Here is a 24634-nt window from a genome sequence, read left to right as displayed (position 1 = left end):
GTTCCCTGTGAATGGAGCTTGTGTTCACTAGTGGGAACAGTAGATAATGGGCCAAAAGCACCAATAAGACACAAAACTAAAAGCCTGCTTTGCGAGAGAAACAACAGGTCCTAAAACACATTGCTTGATTTAGACGAAAGAGCTCTAACACCTATTACTTCTCTTTTTTTCCACAAACATTTGTGTGTCCACCATGTTTTAAGCTCTGGGTTTTAAGTGCTTCTCTGAAACAAGCAATCAGTCAAAAACAAAATGCTTGGGATCCCTAGTTCAGATTTGTATTGGATTGGCCAAAAACCCAAACGAACTTTTTGGCCAACCCAATCGCTCTCCGGCTGAGAGGCGTTGTGCTGCTTGCAGGATAACCAAGGCTTCAGGAAGAAGTGATGGGAACCAGCCACCAGCTGGTCAAAGCAGAGCTAGTACTGAAATAGTGCTTCCCCTCGCAGACCTGGGCTTAGCCTTGGACTTGTACTTTCTAACCTCGCAGGTCCTTTCTGCTAGTGAGATGACACAGTGACAGTGCTGGTTAGAAGGGCCCCATATGGGGGCTGACATCTGTTGCTTTCTGATGAATGGGAGACCAGAGCCATCTGGTTTCCACCCATCAATATCTTTTCTCTGCCACTCACTGGCATTCAATCACAGACAGACTACATGCCCGCCTTGTGAGTTACACAAGTGATGTCAGTTCCCAAACAAGGGGAAAAATTTCTTCAAATAAACCAATAATGTGAGTCTTTTGTTAGACTGTGATACAAAGATAGCTAGTGGAAAAGGCAGACAGTAGGTCGATAATGAAGAGTTGGAAGGGTTTACAGGGTTCAAGCTTACAGGGTTGTTGCCTTCCTCTGTGACTGATCAACTCAAACTGAGCGTGGATACTGTGTATATGAAGCCCGCTAGCAGAAACTTCGGGAGCGGAGGGTATCAGGCTGCATCTTGGGGGATGTTACAGAATCATCATGGAGGGGCTTCCCTGGTGGCGCAGTGGTTGAGAATCTGCCTACCAATGCAGGGGATATGGGTTCGAGCCCTGGTCTGGGAAGATTCCACATGCCGCGGAGCAACTGGGCCCATGAGCCACAACTACTGAGCCTGCGTGTCTGGAGCCTGTGCTCCCCAACAAAGAGAGGCTGCGATAGTGAGAGGCCCGTGCACCGCGATGAAGAGTGGCCCCCACTCGCCGCAACTAGGGAAAGCCCTCACACAGAAACGAAGACCCAACACAGCCAAAAATAAATAAATTAATTAATTAAAACAAAAAGAACCATCATGGAGAAAACCGCCAGCTACAGAGGGCACACTTGGAGCCAAGAGCAAACAAACTACTACTGCAATTCTGTGGAAACAGGAAGGCATTCAGTTCTCAGGGTTCCCTTCAGCTCCCACCAAAACCCAAACCCAAACCCAAGACTGCATTAACTGCTCTTCACTATGACAACAGCCAACAATTCCAGCAGCACCAAGAAGCCAGAATGTCAAAGCTGCAGGGTCTCCGGATGGGATAACAAGCATTTACTATGGGGCATGTTTAAATACACGAAAGCCTTTACCCTACCCTGAAATTTTGTATCTGAAAACTTTGCTTGTCAGGGACCATCTCAGTATTGCCTCAATTAGAAAATATCCCAAAAGACGTCTCTACTCTGTTTCAATGACTTTTTCCTTCTAACAGTCAACCCTATCACTGAGGTGTCTGGATCTTTTCTATCCACAATGCACTCAAGCTATATTGAGTGGTTCCTTTGCAACCCTACAGACATTCATTAGCCAAAGAAACTTCAGTAAAAGGTGGTAGAGAAATGGTGGGTTTCGTTATATTGGGTTGGCCAAAAAGCTCATTTGGGTTTTTCCATAACATCTTACAGAAAAGCCAGAACGAACTTTTTGGCCAAGCCAATACTTTCCTCCCTAAAACCCACAAGAGCTGGGGGAAAATTTGGGAAGAAATTTAGATCTATGCTGAAATTAGAAAATGTGTGATAACTTCACACTGCAAAATATGGACCAAATCAAGTGAAGATGCTGAAACTGAAACATTCTTTCAAGACCTAGAGCAGAGTGTAGAGATCATTGGAAGTAAATATGGGGATTTTGCGGAGCCCAGGAAAGGAGTTTTGCTTGAAACAATGGGACTTAAGGGTGTGAGCAGGCCCCGGGAGACCTGTTGGACGTGGGTGGGACCCAGGCTTCATCCTGCAGAGTGGCAGGCAGGACCAGAGTAGGAAGGAGTGTGCACGCCATCTGCCATAACTATGACCTGCGACGCCTGGCCTGGAGAACCAGTGGAGGTGAGGTAGAGTGAAAGAGTGGGAAGTAACCTGTTTTGTAGCTGCTGCCTCAACTCCTCTAAGGTAGAGAAGAAACATACATTAAATCACTAAGCAAAAGGCCTATTCTATAGGATGCACCAAGAATTTCACCAACCTCTTTTTTTTTTTTTTTTTTTTTTTTTTTTGCGGTACGCGGGCACTGTTGTGGCCTCTCCCGTTGCAGAGCACAGGCTCCGGACGCGCAGGCTCAGCGGCCATGGCTCACAGGCCCAGCCGCTCCGCGGCAATGTGGGATCTTCCCGGACCAGGGCACGAACCCGTGTCCCCTGCATCGGCAGGTGGACTCTCAACCACTGCGCCACCAGGGAAGCCCTCACCAACCTCTTAATTGCACCAGCTGTTTACTTTGGTTGAGGGAGGACACCAAAGGATAAGGGTGGATGACTCCTAGGGCTAAAGGCACTGCTGATACAGTGAGAAAGAGTTAGTTCTCAGTCAGCTTCTAGGTTTTGAAGCTGCCTGATGTTTCAGCCCTGTCCACTCTCCTCCACTGAACACACATACATGCACACACATACATGCATCATACATGCATATGTACTCCTTTCCCTTCTTGAGAACTAGAAATGTACCTAATGACCAAGAAATAGATGAGAAATAGAGTTCAGAGGAAGAATTATCCAGGAAAAAACCAGAAAACTTCTCTCTACACTCACAGAATATAAGAAGAGATATTAACACGGAGATAGTTTCAGAAAAGAACAATTAGCTAAAAGTTACTGAAGAGAAAATGAGAGATGTGGGAGGTTAAGGAAAAAGCCAATAAATACACATAATTTCGCTCTTTGAACAACATCTAAGACAAAAAACCCAACAACAATATAATAAAATGAAAGACTCATTAAATAAACGAGGACCTAATTCTGAAGATGGAGGGGGCATATTAAGTTCTGAGAAGAAATGCAGGGGCTGATACAGAAAGGACAACCCTGGGACGTGGTAGTAGTGAAGTGAATGAGCTTCAAGACCAAAGAAAGAACCCAGTGAGCAGCAGCCTCTCCCCTCCCACGGCAAAGTCACGTGTATGGGGAACAAATGACCGGATCAAAGGAACACACACTGTCAGAACATAAAGAAGCAAAGGCTATATACTTCCGAGGGAGGAGAATTATGACCCAAGGATTTTATACCACGGAAACTGTTCACATATAAAGTCAAAGGATGATAGTCCAAAATATGCAAAGACTCAAGAGTAGGGCTCTTACAGAAGCAACTACATATGATGAATCTGGCCAACCAAGAGATAAATCAAAATAAGAGTTTTGGAATGGGAAAGTCACAGTTCAAAAGGATTGGCTACACGCTGAATCATTTAAATACAAACCAAGGTAAACAACTCAAGGAACATTAGTTCTAGAATATTCCAAAATAAAATGTACGTGTTATAAGGAATTACGTAGCAAAAAAGGAAAGGTAGAAAGGATAGGAAGTAGCTAGAAATGTAAATGTACTAAACTTGCTAATCTTTTTTAAAGTAGAGAATTAATGATGATTTTATCTAAATGATAAATTAAAAATGAGTTGTATGATAAAGAAATTCAGTTTTTAGCTTCATCCAACAAGACAAAGTTGCAAAGCAATATTATGATCCAACATGTGTAAAAACTTACACATGTAGAAAACACCTGGAATGGTATACACCAAACTGTTACTAGGTGGGGTGCTCTGGGGTAAAGAAAACAGCAGACTTTTAACTTTACATATGTCTGTACTGTTTGATTTTTTTGAATAAGTATGTCTTACTTTCTCAATACAAGAGAAAATAAACAAATAAAAGTCATTAATGGTGGCAGCATCACAACTCGAGGATTTTAAATCTTTATTTCCTTAGTTGCTTCATTAACTAATGGAGAGACAATAGGGGCATATTTGATCTAGGGGCTTCTTCAAGCCTGGCTTTCTACCTGTGTGGAGTATAAAACACAGGCACCAATATTCACAGTGCTGTGAGTATATGAATAAAATATAAAAAGTCATATGAAGAAGAGTCTTTTTCTGGTCTGACATTTCAGAGTTGACCTTTCTTTGAATTTTTTTCTTCTTAAAAAAGAGAATAATGCATAAGCTTTTCAAAAAATTGTGTAGAGAAACACATACACATATAGATGTATGTATATATGCACATAGAAACTGATAGAATAAGAAAAGATATTGAGAAAATATTCACAAATGCTTAATGAAAGTAAAGACACCTTCCCTAAGTGCAATTCTGTATTAAACAGAAAATTTTTTATTAATTTTCTTGTTGATTTGGTATAAACTATGGTTATGACTTTTGTCTGCCCAGTTCCTATTAAAGGATAGAACTATTTATCTATATTTCATGTAAAACAATAAGGAAAGCTACATAACTCTAAGGAATTATAATCATAATCAAAATAAATTAGTCATTAGTTCTCCAGTTGATTTCTTGAACTCTAGAAGCTACTTAAAGGCAGTAATTATGAAGACATAGACATTTCTTCAACATTGTTTGGTTATTAGCACATGACTTCAAGTCATCAGTTCTTGAGTTCTTGAAGGAGCACAAGTCTTGTCTTTGCTTTATTAAGAAATTGCAATTAGAATTTATGTAAGTTTCGATGTGAAATAGGGATTTACCGTTGGTTTGTTTGTAAAGGTATCATAAACTGAGGAGGCCCATGGAGCATGGATACCAAGGGGATGTTTAGATTAAATAATTTTAAGCATAGATCAAATTCCTTCAGTATCGTTGATTGAAAAGGCAGAAAAGGGAAAAAAAAAAGTCTTCCAAGGATAAGACTAAGTCTAGGGTTTGGCTAACACTGTTTATCTTCCTGATCTTCCCCGTGGATTTAAACAGAACCACACAACACACGGCATTTGATGGTGAAAAGCAGGCAGTCACTGAAGGCCTCCATCGCTCCAGGCAGAGTAGTGAGTAGAGCAGCAGGAACCTAAGCACCTCAGCAAATCAGCCTGTTCAGACTCAAGACCATTGAATAGCATTTCTGCTTCCAAAGTGTGGACTTGTCTAAAACTATAGCTAATGTGACAGCCGAGAATGGTAAAGGTCCCAGGCTGGATCACACAGAAACTCATTAAACACTAAAGCAACTGCCTCACGTCCCTTGAGCTTCTCCGCAAGCTTTAACCACAGGAACTCTGGAGGCTATTTGGAAACTGTGATTACGAGAAAAGAGACATTTCTTCGACATTTTTTTGGCCACCAGCACATGATTTAGCTTGGCTATATTGCTCCTCCAGCCACATGCATTCTCCAGCTATCACCAGGGAAGTCATACATCTCAGAAGCCTCATTAACACATTTTATACTGCCGTAAACATTTCATACCCTAGGCTCAAAATCACCAAGCCATTTCAGTGAGCATTTTGTTTTTGCTGGATTGAAAAGATGCTATTGTTAAATGTTTAAAGACTTAAGTAACACATTCAGCCTGAATGTGTTAGCCTCTTTTGTTCGCTAATTACCTTTCAACATAGATGTTCTTTCCTGTCCCAAGGGAGTAGAGGCTGCACAGTATATGGTAGCATGAAATCTGCACGTCACCCACTGAAAAGACCAAACAAGAGCTGTCATTCCTGTTCATCAATCCCAGTGGCCCACCTCCTGCACACAGAAAGGGTCTGCAAACAGAAAACACGCGGTGGAGAGAGCCAAAGAGCTCTCTTTCTCTCTTTTTAACAAATATAGCCCCTCTTTACTCAAATGCCAGTTGCTGAACTGGGAGAGGAAACACCAACCGAAAAACACCCTCCACTGAGCTATCCCAATTCCTTTGTAGGACTCCTGATACAGATCACATTGCTTCTCAGGGAAAGGAAGCATTTGACCAATGAGTCCTTCCATATGGGTATTTTTTTCCCCTCCAATAGAGGGAGACACTGTAATCAAATTTTATCCAGAGCACTATTTCCTTCTTTTGAAAGGAAGAATGCAAGAAATCAAAGAAGTTTGAATGAGCTTTTTGTTCCTTTCTTAGGGAGATATGTACAATATCCCTACCTCTGTAGAGACAGAGCAAAATTCCTCATGTCCACCTGTTCCAAGTTCTCTGATGGATGTTTTTCAAAAGGTAATTCAATTGTATCATGATTTTGCCATGTTTCCCAAGGGAAGGGCGTGTTTCGCTGAGGAACTTAATGGGCAGGCTACGTGCCTCTATTAATGTATGGAACTCACAATAAGGCTGGAACCAATTTAACATAAAGAGAACTAATTTGATTTTTTATTTTTCAACAAGGAAGTGCATTGTGTCCATGACACAGAATAGTGAGTTTGAATGTTCCCCTACCTCTCCCCCTAACCCCATGGAAATAACTGATTTTCCCTGTTGAAGGCTATGGAAGACACAGCCTTGGCTACTGACAACTGGTTAAACTAATTAAATCATGTGCCACCATTTAAAGTGTGAAACTGAAGCTTGGTGGCAGTATAAGAGGGCTGGACATGGTACTAAATGCAAACTAAAAGAAAACCAACCAACTACAGTCTTCTTCTGGAGGCTTAGACAATGAAATGTTAGCAGCTTCTCTTTGCTCCTGGTATCCAATGAATAAATTAAAGCTTCTTTACAGGAAAATTGGTGTCTGGGAGCAACCTCTGTCTCTTACTGGATTTCTCAGATAACCTTTCAAATTAAGTGAGAACACAATGGCTGAGAGCTAAACCAGTGGGTGGAAAATTCTGGTCCTGAAAAACAGTGGGAAAAGATGAAATATTATATACTCAAATTTGGGGATTTCTTCCCCTCCAAGAGTCTATTACTTCATTTTTAAATCTAAGAAGGAAAAAGTGTAGAAGAGTTATCTCTACTCTGTCCTCAAGGTCAGCCTAAGGGAATGAGCCACCCACTTCCTATTGATCTGTGGCCAGATGCATACGAATCCATGACAGACAGAAGGCTGACTCACAGAGTAAATCCACCCCGAACTGATGCTGAGCCACATGCTCAAAGATGGACGTCAGGATGGGAAGCAGAGCCACCGTGGTGTAGTTTATATTCTGAGAAACGCCTTTAATCTGCGTTCTGGAATGGGTAAACTTGCCGAGCTTCAGGTTTTCTGAAGTCTTCTCTAAGTCTTCGGCTGCATTTTCAAAGAATGCTCGTAACCCGGCCTTCACCAGCTCTGAGCCTGACTTCATGACTGTCCTGTAAGCAAACAATGTTCAAAACCAGAAGCATACTCTGAATCTTTGGCCAACCCCCTTCTTGAGACTGGTGACTTGCAGTGCAACCTGGGCAGACATTTGACACCCCACTCACCTGGAAGATACCGAGTCAGGAGAAATGGAGAGAGTGGTTATTAGCATCTAAAAAGAAACTTGGATCCACAAGCCCAAAGGGCGGGGGGCAGCAATTGGAAGGCATGCGTGATTTGAGGGAATGACTGCTCAACTCTTAGGAAATGGCAGGACGACTTAGAAAGAAACTGCTATTGGTCACCTGCTCTCTATATAATATTGCAGCTGGCTACATTCTTCTGGAAATATCTAATTAAAAGGAGGGAGAGGGGAGCTTTTCCTGCAGCTCCACATGGGCTCAGCAACTTTCATAAGGACTAGTTAGAAATATTAGCTCTCCTGTGATGTAGGACCTCTTAGAAAGAGAGAACAGAATTAAATCTACTGAAGCTTAGATTTCTATCAGTTTTCAGGGATGTCCTAGCTTGGAGAAGGGGAGTGAAGAGCCAGCCCCTTTTCAAACAGACAGCTTAATCAGACCCCCGAAAAAAACATGTGGGAATGGAGATTAGCTATGGGTACCTGGGGCTTTCCCTTAAAACTATTTTATAAAACTTAGAACTGGAACAAAGTCTACAAATCATCTATTATTTTCCATATTTCTACATCTTATTCACAAGATTATGACAGGCTTGCTATAAGGACAGATGCTTTTTATCTACAGCATTTTCATGATAATCATCCAGCCAATCAGAAAAATAAAAACAAGGAAATAAAGTCAGTGAGGCTTGCTGTAAGTATTTATGAACCATCCTCCTCAGGTTTTCTCAGGAATGACTACGAAAAAAAAATGCAGGTCGGTACGTTTAAGAAAGAGGACTCTCTCTTAAGGCATTTTGCATGCTTTTGGGAATAAAGATTCCTCGTCCCAATTGCATCCCTGGGATGCTTTGGTCTGGGCGTGAAAATGTTGTGCTGTCTTAATATCTCCACAACATGTTTGTTTCTCTCCGACACTTGAAAATCCCCTTTAACTACCTTTAACTTTTTTAAAAAAAAACATTCTTAGTTTGTAGAGGATTTTCATCATCTGGCCACTCTTTTAGGTTGGTGCCTCTCTTCTGCGTTGGGTTTTGGGATGTGTGTTCTCCTCTCAACTTTGACAAGGGCCCTGCTTAATGAGTGTGTTAAAGAAAACTCCCTGCCAGTTATTTGCACTGCTTCTCTTTTTTATCTCATCAAATAACTTATATTTATACTACCAGAATATATATACACAGACACACACACATACACATATATGTATGTATGTGAAAGAAAAGGAAGACTTCCTTTCTTGTTCAGCCATCTTTCCCATCAGACCCTCAGGTCATGGGCTCGAATCTATCTTTGTCTTTGATCTTCTGGTAATCACATCCCCTCCTTGGCCATTTTGAATTCAGAGTGCTATGGGTCCCCTCTCCCAGGATTCTTATGGCATTGCCACCCATCAGGCAGCTCTTCCTTTTTCTTTTTTTGTGGAGAATTATATACGAAGTGGTACTTTGCCACGTTACATATTTTATCTTCTGAAAGGTGAACTTCTCAGTAAGAGAAGACAAGAATTGATCAAATGCTCAGCTTTCGGTATCTGCCATGACGGTGGCTCTCCATCATGGGAGCTGAGAAACAGAGTGTGCTAATGTCATGTTGGGATCCATCTTTTCCCCATCTCCCCTTTTCTCCCCAGCTCCTGCATAATGGTGGCACATCTCCTCTTCAGTACAATAATAAGCAAGGAGAGAGGGTCAGAGAGGGAGTCCTGAGAAACTACTGGAAAATTCTGGGCACACTTACCTTGTGTCAAGTGTCTGAGCTAAGATGTGAAGACAGCTCACCATTGTAGTAGAATCGTTCCCTAAAATTAAAAATATCACCTGTGACTCCCCAAAGCATTCAGCCTGTCATTTAAACACAATCTTCTCAATAAGCATAAACAGCCCAGCTTTATTAACCACCAGCACACAAAGTGCCAGGCCTCCGTTCGGGGCCAAAGCATTTATCTCTGGTCTGATACATCGCTTTATGATGGAAGTTAGAGGCAGGGCTTAAAGCATTCATTGGCGTGGAAAATCTGAGCTGTTCAAGAGGGAGAGAGGGGTTTATCATACTTCAGACCAACTTTCTATGGCAAATTTAGGTTACACCTTAGTTCTAAGGCTCAGCTTGTCTGCAGGAGCCACAGATGAAGGAAAACACAAGTTCAGGATAAGTACAGACGGTGAAGCCTTTAGCAATACTTCTCTTACCAAAGAGGGAAATCCTATGTCGAACAAGAGCAGCGAGTTTGCAGAATAGGCTGAAGCAGAAAAGAATGAAAATCAGAAAGGGACAGAGATTCAAGGAAGACTCATTTGTACCCCACCCCTTGGCCCCTGTGCAGTAAAACAAAGTGCCTAGTACAGCACCCTGGGAAGATGCACTGTGTTCCCCTCAAAGAATCCTCTGGACCACACTAGGACAACATGTGGCTCCCACTGTCTTGCTGGAGAATCACGAGAGGTACCTTGCAGGCAGAAAACAATCCTTCTGCAACAAGTACCGTGTTTTGCAATGAGCCACCTGTTGCAAACCACCTCTTGTTATGGCGTACCATATGTTGAAAGGTTCATCTGTATAACATTCATGGATAGACGAGGATTCTGGAAGGAAGCATGCTTTTTCCATTACTGCAGTGGATTGCAAGCCCTTTTTGTAGCCTTCACTCGGGGGAACAGGGTGTGAGGCCTTAGCTGGAGGTGTGCAAGATGGTGGGATTGGAAGAAAGTTAAAGGTTCAGGTATGGGCAATACTGTGCTGAACCAGAAACATTTCAAGAAATGGCTTTTCTCTGACATCTCCATTAGCCTATAGGCCTGACTGTGTTGCTGTCCTATCTGTGTCTTTGAAGCTAGGAAATCCCATCTGCTATGCTTTTGTGTTTTTTGACCCTATTCCATGCTTTCACCCATACTGTCTACCATGGAACCCCTTGGAGTCCAGTTGTGTCTTACTGTTTTACTTTCCACAGTGCCTAAGAGAGGGCTTTGTGCAGTTAGCAAAGAGCCCGTAGATGTTTCTGAACACGCTCCTGATAGCCCCTGTCTAGGGGCACTATGGTCATCATTTGACCTGTGTTGCTGAAGTTCTTGGGAGGAGATTCCTCAGAACGCTGACATTACTTGACATTGGCACAGCTAGGTAAGAACTTAGCAATCCCTTCAGAAAGCAGTCTTTCCTGGTGGAACATAAAGAGGGGAAGTAAAATAAAATCACCTGGTACAGGCCACGGGATGCCAAGGTGAGACCTAGCTGAAGTACTTCCCAAGATCTTCTTAGAAGTCATGGGCATCTTGCCCCACACAGGGCAAAAATCTTTAGGGGACAGCTCAAATAGAGAAGAAATCCATCCAAGTGTCAGTGGGGATGAAAACTTGTTCACCTCTAAATGGTTTTCAATGAATACCCTGAGCCTTTCTGGGCTGTCTACTGGACACCACAGCCAAAGTCTCTGCTGGCTAGTCATTTGTTTTTGCAGTGGAAATAAGTTGGAAACACTGGTCTAGAGCTTAAGAGAGCTCAGAATAAGTTAACAGAAATTTGGCAGCCAGCGAGTGTGAAATTAAATATGAACTGCTGCTTCTTTTCTCTTCCCCGGATGTTTGTTTTTTTTTCAGAGTTATGTATCTGCTGAAAACTCATGGAGTTGGCGGAGATCCTGGAGGAATATGAGTTTCTGTGGCTCTGCCAGGACTAGCTGGGCTGTCGTGGTGAAGCGACCTCATCCCGCTCTGTGTTTTAGCTTTCTCGTCTGTAGTCAGTGACTAACCACATGACCCTTTTAGTCTGTAGAATTAGGGGCTGATAAACTCAGTTATTTCTGGCAAAATGCTTCAAAACGAACCCACTCTGTATAAATACAAAATAACATTTTTCTAACTAAAGCAGATCCTTGGGTTGTTTGATCCTAATATAAACGTGGCTCCCCTTGCTGTCAGAAGTGCTTTCTCAGGTATGTCAAGGCCGGGGCCTGAAATTTCCAAAGGCCCTTTTTTGTTGCCTGTGGGACCCACGATTCAAGCAGAAGCACTGTCCTTCACCCAGAGTTATGAGGGGCCAGAGTCCCCAGGCGCCTCTCTCTCATCTCAGAATTTGAAGGTGGTAAATTAAAGAGATCCCAGGGGAGAGATTCCGGAAAGCACCGGTAAATTGCATCAGATGCAGAAGAGGTGGGGTATGGCTGAAGGCTGGGAACAAAAGGGGTCTGGAAATGTGAGCACGTTCAGTGCCGATATGGCCACTTCTATGGGAGGGCGACGGGCACACTGATGCATCTGAAAGCTATTTGCAAGGCCGATCAGCGAGCTCCAGCTTGTATTCCAGCTGTGACAAATGGTGCCTGGCTGAACAAATGTTACATTTCCATGAATTAATACCTTAAGAAAAATAGATGAAGAGAACAGACACATCTGCCCTCTGTTGGCTTATCTGAGTATCTCACTTGGCTCTTCATTTCCTTAACTTCTTACAAAAAACACTGGTGTGTCATGAAAATATCTAGGAAATCTTGGGTCAGTAACTGATTCTAAGTGTATCTCATTTTGACATCACGCGCCCCTCCCTGCTTAACACATATTAATGTCAGAAGTAATTACAGTGTAGAGAAAAGGGCACTCGATCTGGATAGAGAGGGCTATGCTTTCATTCTTGCCCTAACTTACTACCTGGGTCACTTTAGGCACTGCCCAAACCTCAGTTTCCTCATCTGCAAAATGGAGATCATAACACACAGGTGGTTCTTGGAATTTAAAGCATTGTGGTGTTTCACAATGATATTTCCACAGGTGGGCAATAACTTGTGCATTTCAAAAATCGAGCTCACTGCTGAGCCATGCTGTGCTTGATAAAGGTTAGCTAAATCCAAAGGTTGAATATCCTCCCAAAGATGGTGATATTTAATGGCTGGGCCCTTATAAAATATAAAGTACATTGTTCACCATCAGTGGATGCCAGGGAAAGGGCTGATAGACTGCCTTTTTTTTTTTTTTTTTTTTTTTTTTTACATCTCTATTGGAGTATAATTGCTTTACAATGGTGTGTTAGTTTCTGCTTTATAACAAAGTGAATCAGTTATACATATACATATGTTCCCATATCTCTTCCCTCTTGTGTCTCCCTCCCTCCCACCCTCCCTATCCCGCCCCTCCAGGTGGTCACAAAGCACTGAGCTGATCTCCCTGTGCTATGCCGCTGCTTCGCACTAGCTATCTATTTTACATTTGGTAGTGTACATATGTCCATGCCTCTCTCTCGCTTTGTCACAGCTTACCCTACCCCCTCCCCATATCCTCAAGTCCATTCTCTAGTAGGTCTGTGTCTTTATTCCTGTCTTACCCCTAGGTTCTTCATGACATTTTTTTTCTCTTAAATTCCATATATATGTGTTAGCATACGGTATTTGTGATAGACTGTCTTTATTGCAGTCCTTAACTCTTTGCCATTTAGAAGTCTAATCCATCCCTTGTCATCTGTAAATCAAATACAGAGAACCTGAGGCATAGTGGTATCCACTTGTAGCCTGATCCTGAAGCACCTGCTTTGTTCTCAGCTCTGCTGAGGCATCCACGTGTCATGCCTAGTGGAATAAGAAGGGAAGCTGGTGCTTTTGATGAAAATTTGTTTCCTATTAGGAATTTAAATTGAATTATGTCACTCTAGATTTCAAATCTCAGATCATCCACACCACTTGTAAGATCTGATTCCTTAAAAAAAATGTAAGCTTAAAAAGCCTGAGAAGAATGAGATTGAAAACAGTATTAATCCGTTTCTTCCCAACGTTGTGTGTTTGCTTTTCCCAAGCTTCAGAATTACCTTCTCCTTTTTCTAAATGTTATTTCAGGATAGAAGCTGACCTGAGTATATACGTTTCCCCCAAGCCCTTCTGATACCCCCGAACAGTGCACCTCTCTTGGTTGCCAAAATAATATACTGATAAGTGTGAATAAAGTCACTTTCAAAACCAAGATGATAACCAAAACCTCTGAGCTACCAATCATCAGGCCACAGTTCATTTCTCCAAAAGATTCACCATTGAAGCCCCAGGAGTCTGGGGTTTTACATAAATCACATGAGCACTGTGACCTTCTCTTCTGTAGACTCACCTGGCCACCATTTCTTTCTCCTTATGAGAGGCATACCCGCTGCTGCTAAGGGGCTTCAGAGGGGATGAGAGGAAGTAGAGGCGGTGATTGGTAAAGTACTGGTCAACCAGTGGGAGGAGAACCTGAAAGATCCACCAGAGATGAACTTTAGGAGGCTGGCCAAAGCCCTTCCTCTGGTTCCTTTGAAAAAGTTCATTCTTAATGAGCAAAAAGACTCTGAACACAAAAAGACTCTGGTCCTGGAATTTCTAGGAAACTCTACCTTGTGAATCCCAGTTTCCAAAACATTTTTTTTCTTCTATGCCTGTAACCAGAGGGCTTAGAAATACGAGAAGGGATAGCGCAGGACACTGACTAAGGGCCCAAAGAAATGCACATCCTGAATCAACATTTTCAGGGGCGTCCTGTAGGACATCTGCACTCAGATGTGGCTTCTTGGGCATGGCATCCAACAGAATATTTGAGGCATGGCCCAGCACTACTGGACTTGACCATCCTGTCTCTGCTTCTCAGAGCATGGCTACCCCAAAGTCTCACTTGTATTTAGTCCTCTGAGTAGGGTTATGTGGCTGAGACAGCTCACCGGCACCCAAATTCGTTCTTCCCTTCTTTCTCTTAGCAGTAGAAATCCCGTGTTTTAGCTGGGCATGGGGTCACCCAGTTAAAGCACGCATTATACACCTCCCTTGCAGCTAGCTGAGGCTGAAATGATCAAGTTCTAGCCACTTAATAAAACAACTTTTATTAAACTTTGGAACTTTAATAAAACAACAGCTTGCCCTCCGCTATCCTTCCCCTGTTTCTCACAGATGTGGTACAGGTGAGTCTGGACCACTGTCAGGGACCACATCTTAGGAGATGAGAGAGCATCAAGAGAGGAAGAACCCGAGTCCCTGGGTGATGGCGTGGAGCACAACAGGCTGCTTACCTCCTCGGACCACCCACCTGCCTCAGGATCTTTCCACAACAGAGAAACACATGCCCATCTCATCAAAGTCATTATTGGAGTTTTGGATATCTTTGTTGGATCTGCTTAACTTGTACCCTAAATTGTACAGATCCCAAGAAGAAGGTAATCCGGGTAAACGCAGAGAGTCACTTACTTTGGCAAAGAATTTGATCTCCTGGTCATGGGGAGACTTTTCAGTTTTCCCACTGCTGACAATGGCTTCTACAAAGACAAAAGTGACACAAAGTTGGCCAGAGCTAAAGAAAACAAAAACGAAAAGAGTCACAGCATCAAAGAAACAGAGCAGCTTTTCGACATGAAAAGGCCATTTGATTTTATAAAATATCTAATATTTTACAAAGTACTTTATAATTGTGAGGGTTGGTTATTTCTTGTGTCAATTGTCTAGGGTTTCACTACTCTTTTCTCTACTGATAAGAAGGAAGCTTCAGAGAGGTTGAGTCATATGCTCACAGGCATAAAGCAAAACGATGGAAAACTTAGAAGAGGATGAGTTATGTGGAAAATGACAAATGTTTCAATCAAACCCAGAAGGGAAACCAAAGACAAAACTGATTTTTTTTAAGTGTGTGTGTGTGTGTGTGAAATCTCAGCCACTGTGTCCTTCCCTAAACCATATGTTTAAAAGAATCATGAACAGCTACAGTATGAAAGCAACACTCTTCATAAAAGGAATATCTAATTCCTTTTGGTATTATGAGAAGCACACATTTTTCTGATATTTCACAATGATACTTACCCAAATGGGCAATAAACTCTTGAGCAGAATCAACATATTTCAGGATCTTCTTCAAAAACTTATAGGCAAACCTCTTTTCCATGGAGGAGGCATCCAGCCCCATATCCTTGATACCTCTAGATTGGAAATGGGTAAACCCCGGGGAGTAACAGAGATAACAATGTGACTTTGGTGCACAAGCAATTTTCTCCATGTCAACTCTGCTTTCCAAATGTTGATGGCTATTCTGGCTTAGTGACCTGACTCATCATTTGACTCATTTCCCCTTGCACTTGAAACCTGCCTCTGTGAGCATGCAACACCTGAGCTACAATAATTTCTGAAAAGATTTTTCAGAAAGATCTTTGTCATTCATTCAACAAATACTGAGCTGGGGATAAATCAGAGATGCAAACAAGAATCCTTGCGCTCATGGAACTTACGTGCTTGCTATAAACAGGTACAAACGCTACATAAAACGAAATATAAATTATCTGGGGACTTCCTTGGTGGTGCAGTGGTTAAGAATCCACCTGCCAATGCAGGGGAAACAGGTTCAAGCCCTGGTCCGGGAAGATCCCACATGCCGCGGAGCAACTAAGCCCACGAGCTGAAGCCCGTGTGCCTAGAGCCCGTGACAAGAGAAGCCATGGCAATGAGAAGCCTGCGCACCGCAACGAAGAGTAGCCCCTGCTCGCCACAACTAGAGAAAGCCTGCGCACAGCAACGAAGACCCCACGCAGCCAAAAATAAAATAAATAAATTTAAAAAAATTATCTGGAATGCTGTAAGTTAATAAGTTTTGTGAAAAAAAGAAAAACCAAAGCCAGATGAAAGGGCCCAGTAGTGCCTCAAGTGGGGTTCAGCAGACCGTCGTGTTAAATCAGTGCTGGGCTTATTGGAAGGATGACACTAGAGTATAGGCTTGAAGGAGGTGAGCCATAGAGACATGAGGGGAGAGAGCTTTCCAGGCAAAGCAAGAGGGGGTGCAAAGGTCCTGAGTGGGAGCATGCATGCTGAGTTGAGGCCAGTGTGGAGGGATGGAAGTGAGCAGGCAGTCAGAGGGGCGTGGGGTGGGCAGTGGAGGCAACCATCAGGGTGCCGTGGGCCGTCCTTAGCATTTTGCTTTTGCTTTGAGATGGGAAGCTATTGAAAGTTTCGAGTAGAGGAAATGACATGATATGACTCACATTGTGACAGAATTACTCTAGTTGCTAGGATTAAAATTGCCTGAGGGCAAGGATGGAAACAGGGGGCCCAGGAAGGAAGCCCTTTCAGCAATGGCAGTGACAGCACGAAGGGTGAGAAGTGGTCAGATTCTGGGTATCTTAAGGGGAGAACCATCAGGATTTGCTAAAGGATTGGATGTGGGTTGAGGGAAAAAGAGAGGAGTCAAGGTTTTTGGCTTGGGCATCAGGAAGAACAGGCTGTCCTCAAGTGATGGGGAAGTTGAGGATGGAGCAGTTCTGAGGCATGGGTAGCAGGAACCTAGGGTTTCTCCTTGGTGACAGGGATGTTACCGCCTTATCAGTACACCCAAGTGCCCACTACAGGCTCTGGCTCAGGGTAAACCACTACAAGGGTATGTTTGCTGAATTCAGTGGTCTTTTTCCTTTCTCCCCCTATTTCCTTGATTCCCTTCTTATAGTCAAGAAGAAATTTTCACTTCTGTGAGCAAGTTATTTATTGGCAAATCATAGTCTGCATGCATCTTGGTGTTAAGAACAGGATTAAAATGACGATGGGAGTCTTTCTCAAATGCTACCCCAGAGGCTGTCTCCTGCTGCCTGACCTTTCCCACTCAACAATACAGCAAATAGGTTTTGTTATTTTTTCATATGAGCTACAACAGAAATATTTGTATAGATTTTTATTTAGGTTTCTGTCATTCAGTGGCAAAAATTCTGTAGGAAACTAAAAGAGGAAACAGCAGCTGGCTCAGCAGACATTTCTTTCAGGAGGAATGGCTTATCGAGGTGGGGACACTACCTTGTTTTTCGTTCTACAAAGGACACCGCAAGCACAGCCCATCACTGACACCTGACCAGTGGGGAAAACAGGTTCTACCTTTAAGACTTAAGCAGCCCAGACCATCCTCACCTAAAACATTTGTCTAGATGGTTCTGACAAACATAAGTTTGAGATAAAGTCTTAGGAAATCATGATTCATTCAGTCTCTCCAGTGGAGTTGCCATCTTTGTTCAAAGGTTGTTGATGTCACTCATCTTCCCTATTGTTATTATGGCATTTCATTAAATATCACATAAAACAAAAAAACACAAGTGTGAAGAGAACTGGTGATTCTGTGAGAACTAAGCTGCATATTTTGCAAAGACCTGCGATTGTAAGTTTCCAAATACAGAGTTTCTGAATTAGGTGTGAGTGAGACAACCATAAAAGATAGGGAGGAAATTGAAAACAAAACAAAACCCCAGAATACTGTACTTACATTGTTTTGTATGTACCTTAATTCTCTTAACTGTACCTTAACTGCTCTTTAACCCAATTTCAAGAGCTTTGAGGATGCATTATGGATGTGGTTTATAATTCCAATCAATAAAACAAGCAACAAAGATGAGATCTGGGGGCCTGTGGTACAAGATTTGTGAATGAATGCATGTTTGTTTGTTTTAATTAAAATTAAGTGTTTAAGGTATAGATGTATAATTTGTCACGATTCTTTGCTGTAACTGATTTTTAGAAATTGATATCGACCAGTCTTATTTATGTTGGAAGAAATAAACATCTCTTTATGCTCCAGAATAAACATCTATTCATTTCAAAAGACTCAACTGCTATCCTTACTCTGATCTGCTTTGCAGGCAGGTGATCAAATATCTAGAGCACGAGAGACCACACAAGCCTGCCCCTGCCCCGCTAACGTCACCTGGAAGACAACTTACCTAGAAACCACAATGCCATTCACCTGGAGGAACTTAAACAGGTCCTGTGCCTTCTCCCGGTCCCTGAACTTTTCCTTGGCAGTCAAGGTGTCATACGGTACCAAAAGAGGGTGACTGCCGCCACCTGGGGTCAGTAAAGTGAGAGATGACAAAATAGGTGGCTCTTCCTTTGCACTTCTGGGAAAACACACCTGCCCCCCAGCTCACCTTCTGTGGGAGATGCTGTGAACCTAGCTCACCTTTGCTCTCCAGCTCCAGCTTCTTCTTCTTGGCCCAGATATTGTGATAGTTCTCAGCTATCACCTCCACCATCCCCTGTGTTCCACCAGGGAGACGACAGTCAGAGAGAAAGCAAGCAAGAAAAATGGGTTCATATCTGCCCCGCTATTGCAGGCAGCCTCGGGAAGAGAGCACCACCAAATGCTAATGGCACATTGCCGAGTGTCTCCCATCATCAATTAGTCTGTGCTTATGCACCTCATTAGTTTTATATCTTCCCACACACACAGACAACAATTTCTAATTCTGCCCTTTTCTGGTAACTTATTATCTTGGCAGTTTGATGCATTTCTGAGAAACACACATTTCCATTGGAAACTGCATTCTGGTGGCACTTCATGTGTCACAGGAGTTAAGTATTTTACTCCTGTCCTGAGATAGGGAGCTGGGAGTGAGGGTCAAGCAAAACTCTAGGATCCCCGAAAGCCTTTAGCTTAGCAAGCGAAAAATAATCACATGTTGGAGAAAACTGCTGCACATAAGATTTCTCAAATAGAATGCAACTTTATAAGGTTCATAAAATAGTGACCCGGAATGAAGGGTGTACTTTGGAAAGAAACTTTCTTTAAGGTCCAAAGCGTTGGTCTGATGGACTCTCTGAGGAGTAACGGCCTCAGGCTGGGGCCGGTCACGGTCACTGACATGTGCACAGGGGAGGCATCGGGGTGAGGAAGCTTAAGCCTTTAATTTCATCCTCTTGGGTGTAAGTCCCTAAATCCTACAATGGTGACTTGTCTGTGCCACCAAGGGCAACTCAAGTGAATCCACCACGGGATATGTGATTGTCCTCAAGGTTGGGGGGCCCGGTGTGAGCAGTCCAGCACCCCAACCCAGGGGCCACCTCGTACATTTTCTCCTAGCTCTTAATAGCTTTGTTACAAGTTATTTCTCCTGGCTGTTATAAGTTCTGTTTTGGGTTTTCGTACAGTAATTTGCTGTTCGATCTTCCTTCTATTGAGTCATGACGTGCTATGACGTCTCTGGAAGAAGCGCAAAGCCTCACCTTCTCAGACTGTTGGTTAATTCTGCCGAGACTGTGTCAGATGAGTGGCTTCTGCTCGTGGCCCTCTCTAATTTCGATATTTCAGTGGTGATGTGTTTTAGGCGTTCTTCCCCCTCGTCCCTTTCTAAAACACTCTTTGGAGGGTAATATGTCCTGCCCTTGATGGGTTTTAGAAAGTCCATTACGCTGTTCTGAAAGTATCAACACTGACCTGGAGCTCTCTGGAGAGCACAACATTGGAGAGATCCAGGGGAGCGGGGCTGTAGCTGTTGCCCTAGGAAAGCAAAGGCAGAATCACTGGGCTTCCCGTTACTTGCCTTATTCTTACCAGCATCCCTGACTTCAGTGGCCAAAGATATGTCCCGAAAGATTCCCAGGGCTCATTGGTGGTGGGCCTCATCTCTGATACCCTGGGGATAGCTTTCCCAGATTCTCCATGGGTTCTATTGGCCTAGTGTTGGCCTCTGGGCGTGATGGTCATACCTGGCTGGCCTGGGACACGCTTCGAAGCTTCTCATTTTCCCGCTGTTGAAATAGGGCTTCTCCCTCTTTGGTCCTCTCTACCGTCCAGCCCACAGCCAGCATGGTTTTCAGGGACTCTCTGGCAGGCCAGCGATACATTTCCTTCTCCTGGAAGAACATTGGAGCAGAAGAACTGTGCAGGGCACGTCCCAGCACTGTGGCCGGCTTGTCTCCCGAAAGAGAGGGCCTCCCACAGTGGAGGGGGGCTAAGTGGCTCCAGCTTCCTCTCACTGGGTCAGAATACCCTCTGCAGCATCCCATCTGAAACACGTCATCCGTCTTTCTGAGGTTTTTAAGTATAGGACCCCGCAGTCTCCTGCTTTTAGAGGGGATGTGCCAGACATATCCACAGTTTGTGGAGAAAGCAGAGCAAGAACAGGAGAATGACTTCTTCCTTCCCCCCACCCCCCAGCGCTGCCACCTCTGCCTCCTCTGTGCCCTGCCCGCTGCACAAGCGTCGCCCGCCCTGGACCCACCCCTTTCTCTCCAGAGTGACTTCTGTTCTCTGGTAGGTACTTAAAATGGGACACATCAAAATGCATTTGCACAAAGCTCTCCTCGGAGCATGGGAAATAGACTTTCTTAGAATTAGAATTCTCTTTTGAGCCATGCACAATTTTATAACTGGTCAATATGCACATAAAGATACACATGTCATCCTTTGCCTGTGACACTGGGTCTAAAGCCTACAAGGAACTCTTACTGATCGCAAGATAGGAATTCAGAGTTGAGTTGAACCAAATTTCATAATTTAAAAAAAACACAAACAAACCAAGAGACCTGTCCACGTTTCCCTGGGGACTCTCTTCTCTATTCTTTTTATCCGTCATGATTGGAAGTCCTTTCTATCTGAATTTTCTCCAACAATGCAAGTCCCCCCGCCCCCTGTAACAATCTAACAGAAGCCCTTCCTAATTCAGTTACAAGTGAAACACAAATGCATTTTGGCCCAGCCTCTAAGTGCTGACTGGTGCTTCTCTCTCCAATGGGCTTTCAGAACCAAATAGCAGAATGGGAGGCTGGGTTTTCAGAAACCAGTCTTGAGGCTGTGGCCCACGGGCCAGCTCCTGAGGGGTCTGCCAAGTCCTGGAAAGTCTCTAAGAAACTGGATGGTGAATGTGCCCTCAACTCCTCTGCCATCTGATATAATTCCCAGGGAAGGGAAATTAGCATGGCCTGGTCCTTACCTTCTCTGTTAATGTCTTGAAAGGCCTGATCAATGGATGGGTCTTCACATTTTCATCCAGGGAAATTCCATATTTCCATCCATTCTGACTCTGTAGAAATGTTCTCAGTTCAAATATCCATGGCACCCAGAGAGCCCCACTATGTGACCCACATCCCAGCTTCAATTTTCACTGAACAAATAGAATAATGGAATGTGACAGAGCTTGGAAATTTCCCTCCAAAATGTCTAATTGATCCTTTAGGGCTGTCAGGCTCTCTGCCCCCTGAATTTTGAACCCTGCTCCCTTATTTCTTCTCGTCTTAGTTGCTGTCCCCTCCACTTACTCGCTTGTGTTTCAGGCCCACTACAGACAGATGTATGCTTCAAAAGACCTGAGAACAATGCTTTTCAGAACAATGTGTCACAGTCACAGGCAAGGACAGACGTCAAGGCTGAAGGCTTGTGAGTATTGGACCTACTGGCCACGGCATGGAGGAGGCTGATTCGGTTTGCACCCCTTGCCCGCCAAGCCCAGAGCAAAGCTCTAGCAAGCCATGTTTCTAGAATCATAGAGGTTTAAGAATTTCAAAAGTCATGCAACAAACATTGGTTGAATGCCTATGACAGTCGGTGCCAAACTCTGTCCCAGGCACGGTGGATACAGAGATAAATAAGGCTCTGTTTTCCATAATCTCACAGCCCAAAGACTTCTGGTGGCTCTTTCTCAGCCTCTGCCAATGTCCCCTTGTTAATGTGGCTGTTTCTCAAGTTTCTCTCCCTTCTCGAGGAACATTGTCCCTGGGGGATATAATCTAGGCCCATGGTCCCTAAGTGGACTAATCCTAAATCAGCATTGCCAGCCCAGATCTCTCTCCTAACTTCCATACCTATTTAAGCTCTGCTTGGATGGCCCTAGGTACCTCTCAACAGGTCTGAAACAGCACCTGGGATTTCACTTCTCTAAATGGCTCTTCCTCTCAGGTTCCCTGTATCTCCGTGAACAGCACCAGCTTACATTCACTTTTCAAGCCGGAAATGTGGGACTCTTCCTTCTCTGCACTCTCTCATGTGTGTTCAACCTCCCAGACCTATTGGTCTGCCCCTCCCTCACCTTCCTGCCAGTGCTTTAGCTCAGGCCACCATCAGCTGTCACCTGGATTACTGCAACGGCTTCCTATGCGGTCTCCCTGTCTCCAGTCTTGCTGTCTCTCACGGATTCCATTTTCTACACCACTGTCAAGTGAGTTTTATAAAATACCCTGCTCAGGGCACTCTGCTGCTTTAAAGATTTCTGATTCCCAGCCGCCATCATGGTAAAAATCTAAACTCTTTCTGGCTTCTACTGCTGCAGCGAAGGTCTTGTTGGCCCTCTAGGCTCATGTCCTGCCCTTCGTCCCCTGCCCCACTCCGTGACCCCAAGGTGTTAAACCAAGCTCCCCTAAAGCCACCACACTCTCTTGCTTCTCGGGGTCTGCACCCACTGCTTCCACGGCCTGCAGTGCACTTGCTCCCCTGTGCCTGAACAATGGCCCCTCATTCATCACACCCTGTAGGTGTCAGCAGCTCGAGGAAGCACTCCCGGATCCTCCCTATTGGGTTGGGGTCTCTTCCTGTGTGCTCTCACCCCGTGCTCATGCCCATCACAGCACGGCACAACCTGTATAATGGCTGCTTTACTTGGTTTCTCCCACCGAGTGTGGGGTCCTTGAGGGCAGGGGAAAATACTCTTTTCCTGTCAGATTATCAATGCCCACCTGGCAAGGGTGAGCAAACTTGAAGCTTCCAGGCTAGTGGATGAGAGAGATTCATCCAATACCACGCCAGTAAATGCATAGTTGGTGACTGGTATATATAAATGTGTAACTGTTGCAAATCCAACTATATAAGACTGCTGTAAAAATACTGGGAAGGAAAAGAGCAAGGTGCTAAGAGGGCCTATATCTGAGAAATCTGGGAAAGAGGCGTCCTAGGAATTCACACTTGGACAGATTTTGAAGGAGGAATTGGTGAATGGTGTTTTCACATGTGTGAGTGGGTACCTGGCTCAGACAGGGGGCAGATTCAGGCATATGCAGAGTTTGTGTGTGTGTGTGTGTGTGTGTGTGTGTGTGTGTGAGAGAGAGAGAGAGAGAGAGAGAGAGAGAGAGAGAGAGAGAAAAGAAGTCTAAATGAAGGGGATATGGCTGGAGGGCAGAGGGTGAAGGGAGAGATGAGGCTAGAGATGGTAGCAGAGACCAGATTAAGCAGTGCCTATCAGGCCATATTAAGGATTTTGATGTTTACATGAAAAGAGTTGGAAGTCATAAAGGATTTTAACAAGGAGAAGGGGCTGGGTTGGAGAACATGACCCATTTGGGAGAATCTGACCAAATTTGCATACTGAAACCATCACTTGCCTGTAGCGTGAAGAACAGACTGGAGAAAGTGCACGTGGGCAGACTAGTTAGAAGGTTATCACATCGTCTGGGTGAAAGATGAGAGCAGCGTGGACTAAAACCACGGCATGGGCACAGAGAGAACCATTCAAATTCAAAAGCGACTAAGGAGGTAAAATGCACATGGCTTAGGGATGGATTGGATATTGCGATGGATTCATGTGTTGTCATTGGCTGCTTTTGTGCTATACCAGCAGAGATGAGTAGTTGCAGTGGAGACTGTCCAGCCCACAAAGCCTAAAATGTTTATTCTCTGGTCCTTTATAGAAAAAGCATGCCAACCTCTGCTCTAGAATCATGAGTATTAGCCCATTCTACAGATACAACAATTGGAGTCATCATGAGCTCTAAACAGGGGTTCAGGAAAAAATCAGAGCAGAGGCTGAGCCAGGGCTTCAAGCTGTCCCTCATCCAGGGTGCATCCAGGCAGGTGGTTTCTGCGGCCTTGCTGTGGAGACAGGTCCACCGTTACGGGCTGTAAACTGCAGCTGGGCAAAGGCCCAGTGCTTAACTGGCTGCCCACAGGACTCCGAGATGGCTTTGGCATTCCTCCCCATGTGCCTGCCAGCATTAAAGGGCTGACAGAGCAATTAAACTTATTAGCAGCCTGACCTCATGTGGTGAAGAATTTTAAACACCAGCTGGACAGGCTTACTAGTAAGGGAGAGTCTGGAAGTTCCAGCACTGCCCGCCACAGGAAGCCGTGTGTCCTCCCTAGAATAAAATTCAGCTTGCTGGCAAAATGCAAGGGTAAAGCTTTCCATTCAATTTTCCCTTTTTCCGACACTACATTCAAAGGAAACATTTAATAAAAGCCTCCGGCCCCACGTTAAGCCTTTATGTCAAACACACGCAAGCATGTGCTTGGGCGCCGACTCCAGGAAATGCAACCTGAAGACAGACATTAACACTCCCAGAAGCTATCGTTTTCTTGAGAGACACAAAAAGCCACAT

The 24634-nt window shown here is 44.0% G+C and overlaps 1 protein-coding gene across 3 annotated transcripts in view; it reads right to left on the bottom strand.

The window, feature by feature from the left end:
• The window catches only part of RYR3 (ryanodine receptor 3), a gene marked incomplete at both ends in the record, with an annotated part of 580399 nt that overhangs the window by 75818 nt on the left and 479947 nt on the right, over positions 1 to 24634 (bottom strand). For all 3 annotated transcript variants that reach the window (XM_079701083.1, XM_079701082.1, XM_079701084.1), the window contains 12 exons: positions 5790 to 5871; positions 7233 to 7471; positions 9340 to 9400; positions 9792 to 9841; positions 13683 to 13804; positions 14786 to 14853; positions 15392 to 15507; positions 18274 to 18397; positions 18513 to 18588; positions 19767 to 19829; positions 20039 to 20185; positions 21265 to 21354. In XM_079701083.1, the coding sequence (XP_079557209.1) occupies positions 5790 to 5871; positions 7233 to 7471; positions 9340 to 9400; positions 9792 to 9841; positions 13683 to 13804; positions 14786 to 14853; positions 15392 to 15507; positions 18274 to 18397; positions 18513 to 18588; positions 19767 to 19829; positions 20039 to 20185; positions 21265 to 21354 (1238 nt within the window). The remainder of the gene's footprint in view (positions 1 to 5789; positions 5872 to 7232; positions 7472 to 9339; positions 9401 to 9791; positions 9842 to 13682; positions 13805 to 14785; positions 14854 to 15391; positions 15508 to 18273; positions 18398 to 18512; positions 18589 to 19766; positions 19830 to 20038; positions 20186 to 21264; positions 21355 to 24634) is intronic.

The sequence above is a fragment of the Hyperoodon ampullatus genome, assembly GCF_949752795.1.
Source record: "Hyperoodon ampullatus genome assembly, chromosome: 3".
NCBI lineage: Eukaryota > Metazoa > Chordata > Mammalia > Artiodactyla > Ziphiidae > Hyperoodon > Hyperoodon ampullatus.
The sequence above is the reverse complement of the archived record's forward strand: the minus strand, read 5'-3'. Positions and strand labels throughout refer to the sequence as shown.